Here is a 19,683-nt window from a genome sequence, read left to right as displayed (position 1 = left end):
ACCTGCAAGGTTTGATAGCCTGGAATATGGAGAAGGTATGCAAGCATCATGTGATCATTTATGGGATTGATAGCGGGGAGGAGAAAGACTGTGAATTGCATGGTAGTGTTTTCGTTTCGCTTAACATATTTCCGTTTCCAGTTGCTCGAAATTAGTGAAGGGAAAGTAAAACAAACAGGATAAATTCCACCTCTGTCATTACCTCTGCTTTGAAAAATGTAGTGATGGTATTGTGCGTCCGTCAAATCCTACAAGTGCTTGCGCGGGTACTGTCGACCCAGGCCACAGTGGTTTCCAAAGTGAGCCCTAAACTGAAACTTTGCAGTGTGAGAAGCCTTGAGTCTTTCGAGTCAGCCTGTTTTTTGTTTCAATGACGCACTGTTCTCTCTAGTTTTCTGCCCTTTTAGACGAGGCAGATAAAAACATAATACAATAAAATAAAGAAAATTAGGGGAATGTTCGTCGTTAATAATAAAGCTTTAATATTTTGATCTGTACAGACAGTATTGTAATTAAGTGTCCTCCTTAACCTTTTTAATCTCGAGAGCTATTCGCTTAATTTCTTCAAGTCCTTCTTCAAGCTGTGCCGCTGTTGTTTTCTCTTCCTGGTCTTCAGCTAACTCGCTTTCGTGACCATTCTTCACCGAAGTGTCCTCAGTCCCAGACAGTTTTTTAATGACTAGCGTCACATACTGGTTTAATTTATCGTAGGATTCAGGAGTTAGTTTATCTTTCAGGAAGCCTATTATCTGCGGCACGCACCGGCCGGGGGCGTGCAACATGCATCCCGTGTAATGCTGGAATAGTACCGCTGCCGCCAGATGAAGAGCCATGGCGGGCTCGTTTTCTTGCCGCAGCTGTTCTTGAAGAGCACAGCGGCGCTCTACCGTCAGCTGTCTGCAATGACAATCCAACAGTTTTAAAAAAACTCACTGAGCTAATATGAAACCCGGCTGACACTAAAGACTGTGCTGCTTATCCCAGTGTGTAAAGTGCAGTGTACCTATTCACCAAGTTTTAGAATTGATGATGAAAAATTGTCCACAGCGCAGTGACCTCTTTTTTAGGAGAACAATTTCGATACCAGTTCCGCTTCAACAAGGTGTTCGCTTCATTGAAAACTTAATTAAGAACAGACAAGAGTTAAGACTAAACTACACACTCGTAGTTCAAAATCGGGTCTTTGACCAGGATCTGCTGAATTTAACACTTTTTCAGTCGGAAACACTCTAGACCAGTTCCGCCCTATTGAAAGTTTACGCACCTACAGACAAAAGTTGTTCAGGGCTATCATTAAGACGCGGGGATTTTCCCCCAGCTACTATGAACGCGGCCTCCAGCTACTTTCAAAGGAAAATAGAAGAAAAATAGAACCAAACAAAATGCCTAGCTGTTTGATTCCCTACCTACTTTTTATATCTACCCAGCAACTTAAAATCTTAGTGACAACCCTGTCAACTCAGAGTTGTCATTCATGTCATTCAACTAGAAACAAGTCCATAAGCCTGTGTATGTAGACACAGCCCCCCCCCCCCCCCCCCCACCTGCTCTTCTCCGTTTTTTACTGAGGGGAGGGGAGTCTGTACACAGGCTACAAGGGATTAAATAAATCAAAATCAGGTTTCTGATCAGGGGCTGGATTTAACAACAGATTTTTAAAACAATAATTGAATGAGGTTCGGTAAGATGTAAAGTGGATTATACATATCAAAGAGGATATTATTGGCAGAGAAGGAGCCGTTCAGAAACAGCGAAATATTTGGAATGAATCAGGACCGGAATATAAGTTCTGTTACTTCACTCAAATCCTGACTTTGAAGAATTCATTTGAAGATTGTCACACGCTCACCTTTCTCTTTTCTTATCCAATTTCTTCAGCATGAATTCGCAGAATTCAGGACCACAGATAACATCAAACTGATTAAAGAATTCTTCTGTTTCCTACGAAACAATGAGTAACGGGTCTTAAGTTTCTTCTGGATACAAAATAACGTAGGTAGCCTTTTGACTGAATCTACGACAGTATTTGTTATACTACTACATGAGAAATTTCTGCAATTTGATTGGCTTAGAGCAGTGGTATTTCAGCTTAATTTGAAATACCTACATGTGAAAATTACAAAACCTTTGTGAGTAGTAGTATAAACAAATAATAGCATGATTTGTACGTGATATTTGGCATAAATACCACTCGTGATATTTCAAAATTGTCTCAAATTTCACTCGCCAAACGGCTCGTGAAATTACGTATAACAATTTCGAAACATCGTTCGTGGTATTTATGCCAAATATCCCTACAAATCCTACTATTACCTAAAAGCGTAACATACTACATTGTAACCACACCTGCGCTATCGTAAAATGTCCTCCAAAGTCCCCCAAATTCAGACCGCAAAAAAAGTCCCCTATAATAAGCTCCTCTGTATATGAGCTACTAAGGACTTGCCTTGGGATTATATTGGAACATACAGCGTATACAAACCTTTCCATTTAATGTCGAATTCAACTTCACTAATTCAGGTTTTATCTTTTCCGGAAGTTTGGAGATTATCTTGAGGCGATCCTGTGCACAAAAATAAATTTAGTCAGTAAATTACTTTGGCACATTGATAACAGGGATATAACAAAATGCGCAAGGCAGAATTTTAACTCTCTGTGAAATGGACCCTTAGAATTAGTCCTTGCATTCAGCCCGTTCCTCTGGGTTTTTTTAGCGGACACCTATATCTAGGGGCGCTTTCCATTTGTCAAACCTATCCGGCCACACCAGTCCGTTTGAAAGTGAAATAGGCTCTTATTCAAGAGTTTTGCTGAAAAACGTTCTCCTCCGTGAACACTACCTAGGATTTCACTGATGTAGCCAGAGCGTTTAGATTAAAAGTGAAATCATCGTATTTGCCACGACGGGTCTGGTCTGGCCGATCAGTTCTGAGAAATAGAAAGCGCCCTATAGAATTGGTCCCTATCACTACCCAGTCAGTCACTTTTTGCTCTTAATAAGGAGGACGCCTCTCTCAGGCCAGTCCCAAAGGTCTTGTACCTTCCTTCTTCTCTCGTTCGCTCTTAAAGACACTGGACTGTTACCGTTCCCGCTCTCAAGGTCTCTCCAAAACAGAGTCCAGCTAATTATTGGGCTACCTGTGGCCCAATCAAAAAATGAGTCGCGTCTATGTCGAAAAAAGACAAAATGGCAGACGAATCTCCAAGAAGGCGTTGCGTGTCCTATTCCCTTTGCAGTGGGACCGACTTCTGAGGGAGGGGGTCCTTGCTTTTTTTACCTTGAATTTTCCATTCATTGAGAGCCGAAATGAGTGGGTTTTTAAAGTTTATACTCGGTTTACGAGGAGCTATAAAATCTATAAACTCAGCGTAGATAGTATTAGACCGCTGCAGCCTAACACACGCGTAGTATAAGCGTCTTAATTGTATTGCTTTACACTGCCTATGCAAAACGAGACAAGGGAAGCTGATAAGGTTCGTTTATAATTTGTCTTAGGATGGTTATTTTGTTATTGATCGCTAAGTTGATTGAACTGCGTAAGAGACTAGCCCTTGAATCAACTCCCGGTGTCTCCCATAATCAGAGATTACAAACAGCATACCTCAGTTGTTAGGGCTGAGTCGTCGTTAATCGTCAGCATGTGTTCAGCGGCTAACAGGCTGACAGCTTGGTTTACTATATCTGTGCACACAGTTTTCAAGAGATGACGACATAACTGCACTTGAACATCATCTATCGAAATAACAGTTTATAGAACTTAAAAGGATATTATGTAATTTAAAAACAAACAAACAAACAAGAAAAAACGAAACACACGAGGCCCACCAACACTCGAAGATACGTTAAAGATCAGAAAATCCGGTGTAAGTTATCAAAAAGACAACTATCCAATTGATTTTCCAACGGAGAAACCGTGCGCGAGATTTCTCAGCTTTCGCGTCAGACGGAATAGGAAGGAATAGACCTCCTTAGTTTTCAAGTTTCGTTTTCTCACTGAAGGTCCATTTCATAAATTATAACTACATATGCACGGGAATAAGACGAAATTTGAATGAAACAGTTCTCCAGAGTATTATCACATGACATTTGTTCTGGGAAGTTCATGACATGTGGTTACTTACAGAGCTAGAAACCTAGAAAAGTGCCAATAGGCCACTTCAGCTTTGCCATTAAGCTGTTTTTCCAGACATACCCAAGAACAGTTGTATGAAGTCTGATGTAAAAACTATGTTTCATTCCTATGCGAATAAAACAAAAGTAACCTAAACGGATTTTTAAAGTTGGAAGTGGATTATCTCCCCGCGAATTCGCGCCTGGTTGAACTTCAAACAGGTAGTTAGCCTACCGTTGAACAACTTGATTCCTTTATCAAAAAGCTTCGCATTTGCCCACAACACATTGACCTTTTCTTGTACTTCAGAATGGCTTTTTCGTTTTTTATCGCCTGTGGCCAGGAACACAGACCGAGCTACCTCCTGATAACTCTGGGTCAGCGGTCTATAATGACAAACGCAAAAGTGTTCATGAATTTCATTTGTACGATGACGTCATTTTACTACTACAGATGCACTACTACTACCAAAATACTTTAGGGTATTGCTTTCTTGTGCAAATTAGGGCCGCGCTGGGATTAACAAAAATTAAATTAAATATGAAGGATAAAAGGCGAAATGGATTCTCGCAGCAGTAAAATGAAAATACCGTCATCGGGCAGATGGCCAACAAAAGGTGGACGCTTCCTATAGATACTATAGTCCTTTGTCTGGGAGATTCTAAGTATTTCACAGTTAAGTCACCCTTAAACTTTTTATGCAGTCGGTTACCGTTTTAATATCATCGCGTCGTTATCAGAAAAAAGGACGTTTGTGAAAATAATGCAAAATACCATAAGACCAAGACCGGCACTTTTACATAGATTACAATACTTCATGAAAAGGGAAAAAAACTAATACAACGTATCTAACAGTTTCTCTGTGAATCTTGCAAACAAACCTAAAAAGATGATTTGCGAGTTCCTCCACGAGTTCTTCTGGGCAGCTTGGAAATCTCTTTTGCAATTCTTCTGATATCTGCGACACAAAATGAAATTTAGAGAACAACAATTTTACCCAGCGAAAAGGATACAATCGGCGACCGATTTGTGTCATGTCGCAGACATGTGGTCGGGGCACTGTTCGCACAAAATCGAGTCAACAAACATCGCGTGCCTCAGATCGCTTAACTAAAAGGGAACGTTATATGTGGCATCTGTGATTGACCGAACACATCCCGTACAGAGAGCCTCTGATCGAGCCGCAAACCACTTCCAGACTTCAACTCGCCGCTTGCTCGCTTGCTAATACAGTGTACTTATGTTTTAAGAGTATTTACCATTTTGAACGAGTGATCTTTTATATAACGCGTGCAAATGGACCAATTATTACAAATAAAATCTTCATGCAACTCATTCATCTGCACAATTTCATTTGTATTGTTAACGAACATCATCCCCTGACAACTCATGCTCACCTTGACAGAGTTATATGAAGTAGCATATCAAACAAACAAACCTCTTCCACAGACATGAATGGTAATTCAGTGGAACTCTGTTTAGGTCTCGTGAATTCCTCCACTTCTTCTTCTCTTGCTCGGTCTTTCTTCTTATCACGAACCTGTCAAAATTACATGAGAAGTTGACAGTTGATACTATTTTCCATATACTACGCTACATAGAATATAGTTGATTGGACACACAGAGAAGCCCATAAAAGAGTATTTCTAAGATAACTTACACCTGTCATATTCTGCTTATTCGTTAATTTACTCCCACTAAATGCGATTGTATTTGCTTTCATCTGTCGTTTCTTCAGGAAATTAACCATTTTCACACAGACCATAATGCACCTTGTTTATCCCCCAAACATTTTGCATAACCATGGTCTTTGATTTCCCTTGTGATGACTGTAATACCCAGAAGAAATTGGCAACAATGGCTACGCAAAATTTTGGGGGTTTAACAAGGTGCGTTATGGTCTATGTGAAAATGGTGAATAACAGTTTCAAGAGACTTACATGTACGGTGAGGTTTACGGACTGCCTACTGCTTTTGCCACCTTGTCTTTTTCTTGGGTAAACCGACTGTTCGCCGGTGAAAATACAACTAGAACACGTTAAGGGACGAGTATAACAACCTCTCTCGGCGGGACATCCAGTATCATTAACAACCGTTGATGAGTTGACTTTGGCCAAACTGACTGGTTACCACCATTTGAAGGTGTCCAGTGTTACAGAAGAGAGATTAATTCATGATAAGACACTATAATCCATGGTAAATACCTTCTGTGTCTTGCTTTCTCTTCCTCCTCTGCCCCCACCTCCCCCGCCGCTTCCGCCACCTCCTCCTCCACCGCCGCCTCCTCCTTTGCTACCTCCAGCAGCTGCCTTCTTCCTCCTCTCCTCCTTCTTTGACTGGCGGTCTGAGCCTCCTCCTGATGCACCCAAGGAGGCTAAGTCTTTCCTCGTGAGCTCTGAAAACAGGGCCGGAGCCTTCACTGAATCCTGAAGGTAAAGTAATTAAGAGTCACGGATATAATCTTTTGGTGTCCTCTACTAGTGCCTTTCTCGGCCTGAGACATATGCTTATGAGTTTACGCAACAGGACGGCAGAAAGAAGAGGACGGCAAAACGCTTGTGTGTGACAAACGTAACTGGGCTATTACCTGCGTGTTTTGTCGGGAATTCACTTAACATAGATGTTGTTTGCTCTTCTACAAAAAGATCTGTTTAAAGTAATGTGAAGTTTGGCGGAAGGTTTCCTCAAACAATATTATTGTCACGCTTGTCACACAAGGCTTGTCGTCCGCTTTCCTCTCCCGTCCTGTTGCGTAAGTTCATAACTACTGACATGTGAGCGTTGGGAAGCGTTGGGTTAATTTTCATCATCATCATCATCATCATCATGAAAAAAAAGGACATCCGTTTCTACACAATTTGCTTGCAGAAATGTCACTTTAGCGGCGGGGACGAAGCTGATGTAGAGAGGTAAAAACAAACATGAATGTACAAGTATGGACTGTTCACCAGGGCCAAAAGAGGAGTTGAGGCGTGGTAGCGGTTAGTAGGAATTCCACTCTATAACCCAAACAGATAGGTTTTGTGATAACAGACAATTGCTGCTGACAGAATTGGACAATAATAAACTTTTTCTAATAAACACTAACCGTCTTGGCCTTGTCTTGCATCAGCTGTTGGAATGGGTCTTTGCAGTTTTGAAGAAATTGTTCACTGACCACAATACTGTCACAGAATACATGAGCAGATGAGCGACCAGCAGCCTTAAGGCAACTCTGTAATAGCTGGCCAGCATCCTCTGCAGTGAACGGTGATGGAAGAAGAGGCTGATAGAAAAGCAAATGGGGATTCAGTTGCCAATCAAAGGCATTATGCAAGTAAAATAACAGACTTGTAACCTGCAATGAAGCTCTCTAAAATCTCTCCCAATCCCCCATGCCTGACTACTGTTAACTGTAGTAAAAGACATTCAAATTATGCAGATACTATTCTTTTTTCATCTTTACCTAAGCTTTACTTGTCTTTAACACAATAAAGACACTTGATCTTGCAAAATTAAAAAATTGCCCCTCACAGTAAAGCTTTAGTACAGACTGTGAGCAGGAATCAAACCAAAGCGCACACATAGCAAACGCTTGTTTTCTGCGTTAACACATCAAAAAGAGCATTTTTCTTTTGCACATCACCACCACAACTTTACCTTCTCGAGAAATAATTATTTTCATTTAAAAAATGTGAGTAATTCTCTTAAATCACCGCAAATGCATTAATTAAAATTAATGGACAGCCTCGTTCATGATTCAGAGAGCCTCTGTGGATACCAGCCATATTGCTGAATGGACCACCCTTACTTAGAGGTACGGTACTATTATAGTGTCTGTAATATTCCAATGTTACTTCCTGAGAAGGGAAGGGGTGTAGGCTTACAACTGTATCTCCTAAACAACAGCTGGTAATCGAGCCTACAATTTATGTGTTGCCATGGTTACTACCTAAGTAAACCTCACCAGTATATCCACCCACTCCGCAGTAGAGAGGGCCTCATCTATAGCAGCTTCCACTTGATCCTGTAATGACTCCCCAACACAGCAGGTGGGAAGAAACTGGACCTTTGACTTTTGAAATCTTTTCTTTAGAAACTGTCTCCCATCAGTAATGCCCAGCCGTGACAGTGCATCATACTCTGAAAATGCAAACACGATACTCTCTTGTTACATTACAGACAGATTTCATAGTCCTGGAAGATCTCGCCTCACCGCAGACTTATTTTTTAGCACTAGAGTTTTCTCAAGAAGAGAACATAGAATTCACTTTTAGCATTCATGGATGCATGACAGTTAAAAATTATTCAACTTGAGGCTGATTATGTGAAGATTTACAATGTAAGCAGATTGAGCGGAATGTCATCCACATAGCCTCTGAGATCTGCATAATGTATTTTCTTTATAATCTATTTCAGTGTGATTGAATTAAGTAAATGAAAAAAAAATGTAATAATAATTATGTTACCAGTACATTAATACAATCATGTAAATGCATGTTTGTTAAATCAATCTATCCTTTCTTTGCTCTTCCTAACTAAGTAGCACTGTACGTTTCTTACCAATATAACCATTCTGTTTAAAAAAGTCATCTATCCAAGATGTCTGTGTTTTGGAGTAAATATCAGGAACAAACACAGCCTTGTCCTGCCGTCCTTGGATACTGCCTGATATGCGACCTTCAGCACACAACTGGTCAATATCAGCTATAACAAAAAATAAACTCCAAGAAATTAATCTCCACTTAAGAAACTAATAACAAAGAGACAAGGTATCAAAAACTGACTGCAAGCTTTAAAGTCTCAATACAATTAAGGTTTAAAATAGTTTAAACTCTTGTTATTAAAACTAACAATAAACTTTGACCTAGAAGTTTATGCTACACCTGTTAATGTACACACCTACCAGGCCTTGCTTGACATGCGGTCTCTTAGTCTCCTTAACTACGGTAAATTATTCCTAATGCATTTTTCTTGAGATGAGCAAATGCAATTCAACGCCTTTGTGTACTTGTATCCTTTAAAGTTTAGAGGCACTTGGGAATTCATTCATGTAAAATTTTGCAGATAACAAAAAATGCAGATTGCTGGTGAAATTAGCTAGTCTGACATTTAAGATGGATGCATGAGGGCTATTAAAATGACTTCTGTACACAATAGTGTGTAATCTATAATTAAAAAGAATGACCTTCAGGTTTTACAACAACATAACTATAAAAAAAAACAAGGCATCATCAAACGCCAGGTTAACTGTAGTTCTGTATAACTATTCAAGAGATAAACCAACTTACTGTAAATAAGCTTTTCTTGAAATGCATACTGCGTCATTAAACTAGACAATGGAGTGGGTCTGGAAAAAATCAAATTCAGTTTGTGAAGATGTCATTTTTTTTATTGTGCAGTAAGATTTGCTGAATAATGTCTGGACAGATGACTGGTAATCCATACATTCCCTAAAACATTTTTAAGTTTATGAATGGCTTTACCTTGTTTAATATTTCCCTAACATTACACCTAACTTGGGGATTTTGTAAAGCCTGCTGTGCTCTTTCTATAACTACAGTTGACTCCCAATAAATCGAACCTCTCGCTAATTTGAAACAAAGTTGATTTCACTTGTATTTCCTACATACATTTAGTGTAATTTCACCCTTGATAACTTGAACCTCCTGCTAACTTGAAGGAATTTTTTTCCCTTCAGACCATTTCTATACAATTTACCTTTGATAACTCAAACCATGTTTTACAGTGCCTGACAAGTCAGGAAAAATAAGTGTACCGTAGTCTGCATGAGACACTGAATTTAATTCAAAACAACCATGTCAATTCTTTGTCTCTACTTTTATCTCACTCCAGCTCAAATTTAGCGTCCATCCCTGTTTTATATTAACCAAGCTTTGTTGCTCAATAATTAATTCCTTTTTCAAAACATCAATCTATATCTCTTGCTGCCCTTAAGGTGAAGTGTGCATGATACTTGAACTCCCTACCCATCCATTCGCTTATTTACTTCAAACTCCCAAAAACTTGACTGCCCGACAACTCGAACTTTTTTTGATCTCCCTAGAATTATTGGGAGTTGACTGTATATGCATGCATGGGTCTTGCTTTGATCATGCCATAATATCCACACTGTACTTGTCGCCCATGCCATCATGATATGATATCCAGCAGAGTTTACAGTTGTTATTTTACATTCCAGAGACTTCTTGGTAGTTTCTTGTTCCAAATCACGTTGTATTTTCTTGTTAACCAATGGGAGAGTTTGACATGAAATCTAAAGGCATTTGTGGCTTTTTGCATCTGCCTACTTCACTGATTTGTACCAAATACCCTCATTGATCAGCATTTTAAAATGAACCTGGCTTGTTTACAATACCACATGAGCCGTTTTAAAGCCCAGGGTCAGTCAATCGATAAAAATCGGTAGCAATCAAGTGATTTTTAACGATTCATAACGGAAATCGGTGAAAATTGATGAATTAAATAATAATTGCTGTGTAAAATCGATATTGATTTTTCATGATTTTAAGTACGATTTATAATGGAAAACCCCCAAAGTTCTTTTTTGGCATAAGTTACCTTAGATAGTAAAGCTGAGAAAACACATCCACGAGTAACAACTACTCAACAAACATGAAAATGAGAAATGTGGAAACTACAGACACTAGTTTCTCTCTAAAACCCTTTATTTTGTGCATAATTAAAAAACAGTTGGGTTAATTATTACATTCATTTCTCCCAGGCAAGTATCAGGAGAAATACAACCTTAGATAAAGATTTCCTAGCCTGTTGTCAGACATTCCCTCAAGTCGAAGGGATGTCTGAAATTCAGGTTAAAAGATTTCACTGTTTTCCATTATCAATTGATAACAATAACTTATCGATTTCAATTTTTCTCTTTTGGCTACTCCAGGATGTAGCTACGCCCAGAACTACTACAATAATGTTATTTTGAAAGGGGTCAGGTCTAAATCGTTAAAAACTGGGTGCCTAAAAAACCTGGCCATCACAAGAAGATTTTAAACCTAGTTTCAATGAAAGGATAAGACTTTTTTTAATTTTTTTTTTAAAAAGTGATAATTGTTTGACCCTTTGACTCTCAATTGCAACCCAACTGACAACAAATTCACTGCTTACATGAAATCTGTTTTCATTTTTGGATGAACAGATGAGGAGATCTCAATATAACTTGAGGAATCAGTAAACTCAAAATATCTTGATAAACAAAATGAGTGTGTCATTGATTTCTACTGATTGATTGATCAGATTTACTGATTTTTATTGATAAATTGATACCAATTTTCATTGATTGACTACTCCAGGTTAGGAGGCAATGGCAACTACATGTAGCAGTAATAAACCCTTTACATTACAATACCAGTACAGTCAACCAAGAGTCACAGATTTTGTAGGTAAACATAACAAGACAAAATCTATAAGTAGATAGTAATAAGTACTTTGTGACAGCACTGAATACTCCTCTGATGCAAGCCATCTGCCTAGCCACAAATGCTTCAGTAAACAGGACACCTCTCTCAAGCTGATCAAGTTGACCATGGATGATTGTTCCCAACCGGGCCTCAACAACCTTAGAAGAAAAAACAAGCAAATGTATTTAAAGGAAGACTGTCAGACACATCTGTAACAGAAGTGCTCTTTTCCCATTAATCAATTTATCACAAATGTGTAGATAAACACCAAACTTCTAAAAAAACCCCATAATCAATAAGTTCTGGTAGCAAAAAATAAATAGAGCTATCACAGTGCTAACAGCAAGCACAGTACAAGTGTTCAGTTTCCAAAAGTCATGTTTGCAACTTGCATGCTCCCCACAATTCAATTTGTTTCCATGCAATTAATTTTTATTAAGTATCACTGTCAATCTCTCTTGGGACTAACAATCAACCCTCAAGAAATTGAATGCTAAAGTTGAAACAAATTTGTGGGGAAAACAATGTACTGTGGGGATGGTACAATTCACAGATACTGTGCAGTTGTATCTAGACTTTCTCAAAGCCCATTTCCGGTTTCTGCTGGTTGGGTGGTCAGTTGCGACTGCATCGCTCGTCTTCATCGCTTGCTTTTGCTCACTTTGCTAGCATCCCTTGCACCTTCAGGGCGATCATGCAGTTGATTTGTACGTGGCAAGTCTAAGTGATATCCTATTAGATTAGTTTAAAATGTAGAAAATTCTCCACAGGAGATTTTCTTAAATTTATTGCTACAGTAGAGAGGAAAAAATTTTGCCCAAAAGAAAGAGAAGAAGCCCCAAAAAGAGTTCTTACGCATTATTACAGGAAACCAAAGCCCTAACTCATTGGGTAATTATAAGACACTGCTGATGCTAACATGTCGGTAAAATGTCAGTACATGTGTGTGGTATAAATATTAATAAAATATACAATTATCAAAATTATTGAAAAATGTTAGAAATTACAGTACATTACTTTTTTGTTAGGTAGATATAACCCAAACATTAATCTAAGTAATGTTCGACATGTACCTCCAGAAGGAAATCAGTTGCAAATGAAAATGTTTTGCTGAGCTCTGAAATAACCACTTGTCCAGACTCTTGAAGAGTGTCATTGATCTCCTCTGCAACTTGGTCCAAGTAGTTACTAACATCACAAGAAAAAATTTCCATTTTATCACATATACCAATAAAAGTACAAACTCACTAGGGGATAGCTAGTGAAAGGCAAATGAGGCACTTGCCTTTGCTTAGATTACAAACAAAATTAATTTTTTTTTAAAAATTTCTATGAAAGAATTATTTCCAATCCAACCAGATTAATTCTTTTCAAGAAATATTTTAAGTAAAAATATTCTACATGTAAATAGTGTTTCAGAGCTAAATTTGTTTTCAAACGTGGTGGACATGTCCTCAGACATCCTATTGGGCAACATTAGGTTTTGTTCATCTCTATACCAGCAAAAGTCTGACCTTAAACAATCATACATGTCTGATAACAGGGTTCTCATTAAGTTTTAAATTAGACAGCTAGGATGTAAAAGTAAGCGGCTTGGTAACTGAGTGCTGAAGGCAATTTCAGGCTTTCACTCTCTCACTTTACCCTATTTACCCAAAACATAGAGGGCTCAAACCTCCAAGTAGCCAGTTTTTTAGCCCACTGCCGGCACTTAATGAGAACCCTGCTGATATCCACATTTTTGAGTAGTGTACCTACAGATTATCCCTCTAACTAGTTATTATAATAATCACTCCCAGAATGTCGCGTTCACAGTGTTGTAGATGCATGGCGTTAGGCACTGGAGTTCGCCAGATCAACCACAGTGAAGCACTAGGTGGTCAGCAAGATTCAATGCATTTATTGAAATCAGGCTAAAATCATGACACAGCAAAAGGATCACTTCACTTGCTTTTGGTGGATGGTCACATGATGTTTTTTATAACATCATTTAAATTAGTTAATAAAAAACATTACTTCCCCTCTAATACCAAATACTACTATATACCATCAACAGGGTTGTGATTTAAGTACTCGTGATCTAGAATGGTCTATCAGATTTAACAGGTTTCCTAGAACAATGTATAACATTCCAAATATAAAAAAGCTTGGAATGAAAGTACTCTCGAACAGGGTATCAAAATTGGACTACAGTGTAGGTCTAGTATGGAATGTAATTTTGTGCTAAAAAGGGGTTGAAAGTTAAAGATCTGGCTGGCACATACAGTACCCCTCCAACACAGAAGGAATTGGAATGTGCTTATGGCATTTAACATTTCCTTTAGTTTTTAGTAAACATAATGCATTCTTCTTACTTGTCAATTAGTTCTCCTTGGACAACAATAAGGTTCTTGTCATGTTTCACAATATCACTGACTTTGTTTTCAATATGACTTAGGTCCACACCAATAATCTGATGAGAAAAAATCCAAATAAGCCATTGGCTGACTTAAGTAAGAATGAAAGCCACAGTTATATTCATGGATGACTCTTACATTTACAAAGTCCACAGCATATGTGGACCTGCGAAGTGAGGGGCATTGGATTAAAAAAGACAGCCATGATTCAAGGATGGATCTTGATGTTGTTAGTTGCTATTTTTTGTCTTATAATGATGTTTCAAGGTCATGATAGTTGTTGGAATTTTACCTTCATAGGACCTACAGATAAAATTTTTCTTTTTTACCCTTTTGGTATCTGAGCATGAGCCTGCGATAATTTTGGGCAAGTTAATGCACTGATGTGATAGGGACCAATAGGCATTAGCTTCCACTGCCTGTCAAAAATAATCTCCAAAATTTCCATTGACTGTGATCTCAAAATGCAGGAAATGGCATCTTTGAGGCACATATCTTAAATTTTCTAGCCAAGGGAACATACCACTGCACCCCCTTGTGACTTGCGCCACAAACCTCCCTTAAATTTCAGTTGACAGAGATGGAATCTCTGAGAGGAAAGACTCTCAGTTATAAACACAGCTTACATGTGAATAGTTGTGAAAAGGCCTGAACAGAATTTGAACCCACAACCCTACAATACTAACTTACAGTATTTTTCTGACCAACTGAGCTATCAAAACACTCCAACTAGAACCGGTCATGTTTTCATATAAAATGATGGATTCATATTAATTAATTGTACTAAGAGATGACTGCATGTAAGAGCATATTTAAAAATCATATGATTAAAAAGCAGAATAAGGATTTAATAGAATAAATCATGCAAGGGTGTTTGAAACCGGGGACCCCCTCCCCCTCAACTCCCCCTCCCCACCCGGATAGGTGGCACGTAAACTGTCACTTTTATTAGCGTGTGTGACTAGAAACGAAATAAAAACAACAGATCAATCAAATTCTAATATGAAATATATATAAAACACACTTTTCCTTATTGAAAATAAGATATTATGCGAGTTTTAAAAACACGTCATCACTTCAGAGAATTCACGTGGTAACACATACTTTCTTACCTGTTGTAAATCCACCAAATTGACTCTCCCTGTTAACAAAAGATGAATAAAAAAAAAACACTATTGCGTCTTTTCAGATCGTACCGACAAACGAAAGATCAGTTTATAACATTTTAATACCGCCGTGCACAAAGAGTTCGTCTTTGATCTCTCTTTCAAGTTGCTGTGGGGTCAAATATTCTTTTCCATCTGTTGTATATATCACTTCCACGAGCCCTAGACTGATCAATTTCTGAACTATCTCGATACAGTTTCTTTCAGAAAGCTTATGTGCCGTGCTGCTAAGCTGAGCACGTTGAAAATCAGCTGCTAATCGTTTTATCTCTTCCCAATCCGCCATGTTTTGAAATTTTATTCAGATGATCATGCGCCTGTGATACTTCAGTGGAATCTGAAGTAAGATTATGCGCAGAAGTCCTCATGCTCTGTAGATTTCAAGATGGCGGCTATTTCGAAGCAGGAATATCTGAAACGTTATTTGTCAAATTCCGATAGTGGAAAAAAGAAAAAGAAGAGGAAGATCTCTAAAGTAGCTTCAAAACGTCCAACATCCATCCTCGTGGATGATGATATAACACTTGAAGACGTAAAAGTGAACCATGAAGAGAATGAAATGAACGAATTTGAAGTTGATGCCGATGAGGCACCAGCGGTTTATGAGGACGATGGCGTTACTAAAATCTCCCTTGAGACTTTCAAAAAACGCGAAGAAGATCAGAGAAATAAGTGGGCGCCGATCAACAAAAATACGCAACCATCACCATCTAAAGAGGCCGGAGAGAAATCGAATTACGACAGTGACCATTCACCTCCAAGAATAACGAGAAGGCGAAGGCAGGACACACCAGATTTGTCACCACGTGGTGGTTTGATGGCTAATAGCCCTGATCAATCACCTCTGAGGAACAGATGTAGGAGGATAGAAGCTGATAACAGCCCACCAAGATCTAGAGGAAGACATGATTCTGGTGACTCAATTCCAGAGGAAGCACAAAATCAGTTACATGTTCATGACAGATCTACTACATCAAGAATCCATAATGACTCTCCTGACTTATCCCCTCTCCGGTCAGGACCTAATACTGGCTCTACTGTAGGAAGGGTTCGAAATGACTCTCCTGATCTTTCCCCTCCAAGATTAGGATCAAATAGAGACTCTGGTGGCAGGAGGGTTCGAAATGACTCTGTTGACCGCTCCCCTCCCCGATCAGGAAGAAAAAGAGACTCTACTGTAGGGAGAGTAAGAAATGATTCTCCTGACGTTTCCCCTCCTCGGTCAAGATCACATAGAGACTCCTCTGCAAGGAGAGCTCAGAGTGACGCTCCTGACCTTTCCCCTCCTCGGTCAAGAATAAATAGAGGCACTGATCATTCACTAGCTCGAAAAAGAACAAACAGTGACTTTGAATCACCTCCAAGGAAGCATGGCAACAGTGATTCAGATCAGTCACCTCCAAGAAGACAAAACAGACCTGAAAGAGGAAATAAATCAAGTGACATTAGAAAGTCAGGATCTGAGGACACAATGGCAAGTGGTAAGTGTGCAGAGTATTATTGGACAGTGGAGGGGTGCATGGAACAAGGTCTTAAGTGACTCCTAATGTAGAATGAATTTATTCTCCCTTTGGTTCACAAGCTAATACCAGGCAAATTGAAAGGAGAAATCCTTGTTTTGTCTATTAAAAGTCATCCCCACCCTGAAGGTTTCACCTACCTGTACTGATATAACATTTTACAGCTATACTTTCTTATTACGATTATACCTTTTCACAACTTTTTGAGTCATTTTATTCTTTGGCATAGCGAATCGCAAACAATTGTAAGATTTTACGATTTTTTAGTTTGGACAACTCTGCTTGTATTTCTGAATTATTACAATATTAGAAATTAAATTGGGCAAAATTTGCCTTGGAGTTTTCTAATAATAAAATGATGATGAACAGATTCTTGCTAGGAACACCTTTTGAGTAAAAATTCTAAAAATCTCGTGAAGTTCATTAAGTTTAAAGACTGCAAAGCAGGTCAACAACTTGATACTCCAACATTACATCTACAACTTCCTACAAAGGAAGGCTGTTGTCTCTGGTTTTCTCATTTTGATAATAATATAATAAACTGTTCAAACAGTACAGTAACAAGCACTTAGTATTGAGTTTCTATTGTTGTAATGTCCATGTTCATGTTTTTTTACCCAAATGTACAGGACAGAAGGCTGGTCTGCTCACTGCTAGTGACCTGAAGATAGACAATGAAAGGAAAAGAGTGCAGGAAGCAGAGATGTTTTCCAAGATGGATCCCTCTCTATCTGGGAAGGGTTCAGAAACAGTGTACCGTGATAAGATGGGAAGGAAAAAGGACATCAAAATGGACAGAATTAAGAGACGAGACGAGGAACGCAAAGAGATGGAAGAGAATGAGAAATTCATGGAATGGGGAAGAGGGTAGGATTTTGTGTACTGTATTTATTTTCTTCAACCATTTTCAGAGCAAGTTCTTTAAACAGTATGAATGTGTATGGCCGCACAGCTGAAGTCCCTTCTACATACTCCACTAATGCACAGAATGGGAAACAGTAGAAATCAATGTCATTTTGTCCCTGCCTGATAAAACACAAATTCAAACAGGATAATTATTACTTTGAATCGTGAATGGAAAAACTGTCAGGGATGAGTGACACTTGTACTTATGTAGCTGATGAGTTGATATTCCATAAAAAAATGTCAATAAGTGTCAAATGTTTTAAAAAACAGACGTTTTAGGTGAGGGTCACCCAAAATACCTGTTTTTTAAAAACATTTGACACTTTTTGAATTTTTTTTTTTATGGAAGATCACCTCATCAGCTAAAACTAATGGATAGCTAATGGTCTACACCATTTAACAGAATATCTTCCCAAAGAAGGTCAAGATTAATAATTTTGTAGGGTCGGCATGTTCCACTTTTCATCCCCTCCTGTTATTTTTTGCACATACCCCAACAGCTCACACACTGCTCACACAGGCTAAAGGTAATGACTTTTGAGTGATATTTTGGTGCAAAAGGCTTCAACGCTAAAGATACATGTAACCCCGTTATGTTTTGCTTAAAAGTGAACCAGCTTACATCGTAGTTGTGTATACCATAAGCATAATTGATTTCTTTTGTTGTCAGTAAAAATTTCAAGTCAATCAAGCCTAGCACTGAATCCTTTAAAATAGAGTTTTTTTATTAAAAAACTAAGTAGTTAATTGATTAACTAATTCATTGATTCTGCCCAAAATAAAAATGTAACATACTAGAGTGATTATTCAGAACTTCCATGTATCCAACTACGAGTTTAAGCTAGCTGTCAGGGGATGGGGGTGAGGGAAAACTAGAGCCCTCCTTTCCCTCTCTCTCCCATCCCTCTCTTTTTCCAAGTGCTTCGTTGCAAGTACTTGTAACTAATCTCTTTTTTTAAAATAGGAGCAGTTTTGTTTCTTTTGTTTGTTTGTTTGTTTTTTTTTTCAGGTCTTTTGGTTTAGTCATATTCCACAGATCAAAGTATAGGTCACTGCACTATGGTGGCCTAGAGGTGCCATAGGGATTTTGTTATATTTTCAGCTTTTTTCCTTTATATGAATGGTTTTAGTTATTTCATTTTGTTTATTTTATTTTATTTTCTTCATTTTATTCTATTTTTTATTTTCATTTCATTTCATTTCGTTTTCAAAACTATTTAAAATGAAAATGAAAATGAAAGGTGTCTGTCTGGTGTGCTCGATGACTTGATAAATCATACGTGGATCACCTTTAAATCGGGAATGTGCCTCATTGAGTGACAAGATGGCCCCTGCTCACCGGCCAAAACATCACAGGACAATCGTTTGCGTTCCAATGAGGGTGAGAAATGTTTCTCACAAGCCGCTTTGATCCCTTCAATGGAGAGTTCATCCTCATCGTACTGCACGAACTCGCGAGGCCCTACCCTAGTATACTTTTGGGCTTTGCCGGATACTTGTGAGCTCAGTCTCTGCACTACCAATTCTTGTCTTTCAAGAATGTTGCCTTTTTCGTTTTTCTGCGCACCGCCATCTCCAGTTTTATACCTCTTTGCTTTCATCTCGTTCTTAAATGTGCCCCAAGATTTCTTTCTTCTGTCCGCCATGTTGACTTGTCACAAGGTCAAGCCCACAAGGCATCTTGGTCTATGGCAGTTTTAGGCCACCGTCAAAAATTTTTCAATTTGTTTTAATTTCATTTACTTTCAATTGACTTCGCTTTGAGATTAATTTCATAACACAAAAGGTTTTGATTTCCTTTCATTTTCATTTTAAATAGTTTTGAAAACGAAATGAAATGAAATGAAAATAAAAAATAGAATAAAATGAATAAAATAAATAAAATAAACAAAATGAAATAACTAAAACCATTTATATAAAGGAAAAAGCTGAAAATATAACAAAATCCCTATGGCAGCTCTAGGCCACCATACTGCACAATCATGAAGACAGATAAAAGCTCTCCTCTGTAGCTCTAAATAATAATAACCAAAATTTGGTTTTAGATAGTGTATTAGTGTATACTATTAATTTGGCTTAGTTACATTGTACCCATCAGTATGAAAGTAACCTGTGGAATGCGACTTGTGAAAAAAAACCTCCCTCCCTCTCAAATAAAACTTTCATGGGCA

The 19,683-nt window shown here is 38.3% G+C and overlaps 2 protein-coding genes across 4 annotated transcripts in view; one reads left to right on the top strand and one right to left on the bottom strand.

Annotated features, from left to right (window-relative positions):
* Positions 1 to 458: 458 nt before the first annotated feature.
* On the bottom strand, positions 459 to 15,524 carry LOC140949696 (E3 UFM1-protein ligase 1 homolog). Of its 3 annotated transcripts, XM_073398837.1 has the most exons (17): positions 15,153 to 15,524; positions 15,033 to 15,061; positions 13,879 to 13,976; positions 12,598 to 12,712; positions 11,552 to 11,682; positions 9,383 to 9,441; positions 8,655 to 8,798; positions 8,059 to 8,234; positions 7,201 to 7,377; positions 6,317 to 6,538; positions 5,551 to 5,652; positions 4,994 to 5,070; positions 4,347 to 4,498; positions 3,603 to 3,733; positions 2,483 to 2,563; positions 1,850 to 1,941; positions 459 to 897 (listed from the first exon to the last, which is right to left on the bottom strand). In XM_073398837.1, exons 1-17 carry the CDS (start codon positions 15,370 to 15,372, stop codon positions 513 to 515), a joined length of 2,391 nt encoding a protein of 796 aa, XP_073254938.1. In that variant the 5' UTR covers positions 15,373 to 15,524; the 3' UTR covers positions 459 to 512. The 3 variants fall into 3 exon arrangements, with proteins under 3 accessions (XP_073254938.1, XP_073254948.1, XP_073254945.1); XM_073398844.1 differs by lacking the exon at positions 1,850 to 1,941 and having other exon boundaries at positions 578 to 897; XM_073398847.1 differs by lacking the exons at positions 9,383 to 9,441; positions 15,033 to 15,061; positions 15,153 to 15,524 and having other exon boundaries at positions 13,879 to 13,982.
* Positions 15,472 to 19,683, top strand: part of LOC140949711 (uncharacterized) — a 12,200-nt gene continuing 7,988 nt past the window's right edge. The window contains exons 1-2 of the mRNA XM_073398853.1: positions 15,472 to 16,567; positions 17,236 to 17,473. Coding sequence (XP_073254954.1) covers positions 15,472 to 16,567; positions 17,236 to 17,473 — 1,334 coding nt within the window. The remainder of the gene's footprint in view (positions 16,568 to 17,235; positions 17,474 to 19,683) is intronic.

This window comes from Porites lutea, chromosome 1, assembly GCF_958299795.1.
Source record: "Porites lutea chromosome 1, jaPorLute2.1, whole genome shotgun sequence".
NCBI classification, from domain to species: Eukaryota; Metazoa; Cnidaria; class Anthozoa; order Scleractinia; family Poritidae; genus Porites; species Porites lutea.
This window is presented reverse-complemented; position numbering and strand designations above follow the sequence as displayed.

Coding starts and splice junctions, on each gene's coding strand:
- LOC140949696 (XM_073398837.1), bottom strand. CDS start 15,372: ATGGCGGATTGGGAAGAGATAAAACGATTAGCAGCTGATTTTCAACGT. Junction 15,062..15,152: donor CGAACTCTTTGTGCACGGCG/GTATTAAAATGT, acceptor TTTTGTTAACAG/GGAGAGTCAATTTGGTGGAT. Junction 5,071..5,550: donor CATTCATGTCTGTGGAAGAG/GTTTGTTTGTTT, acceptor TTTGTGTCGCAG/ATATCAGAAGAATTGCAAAA.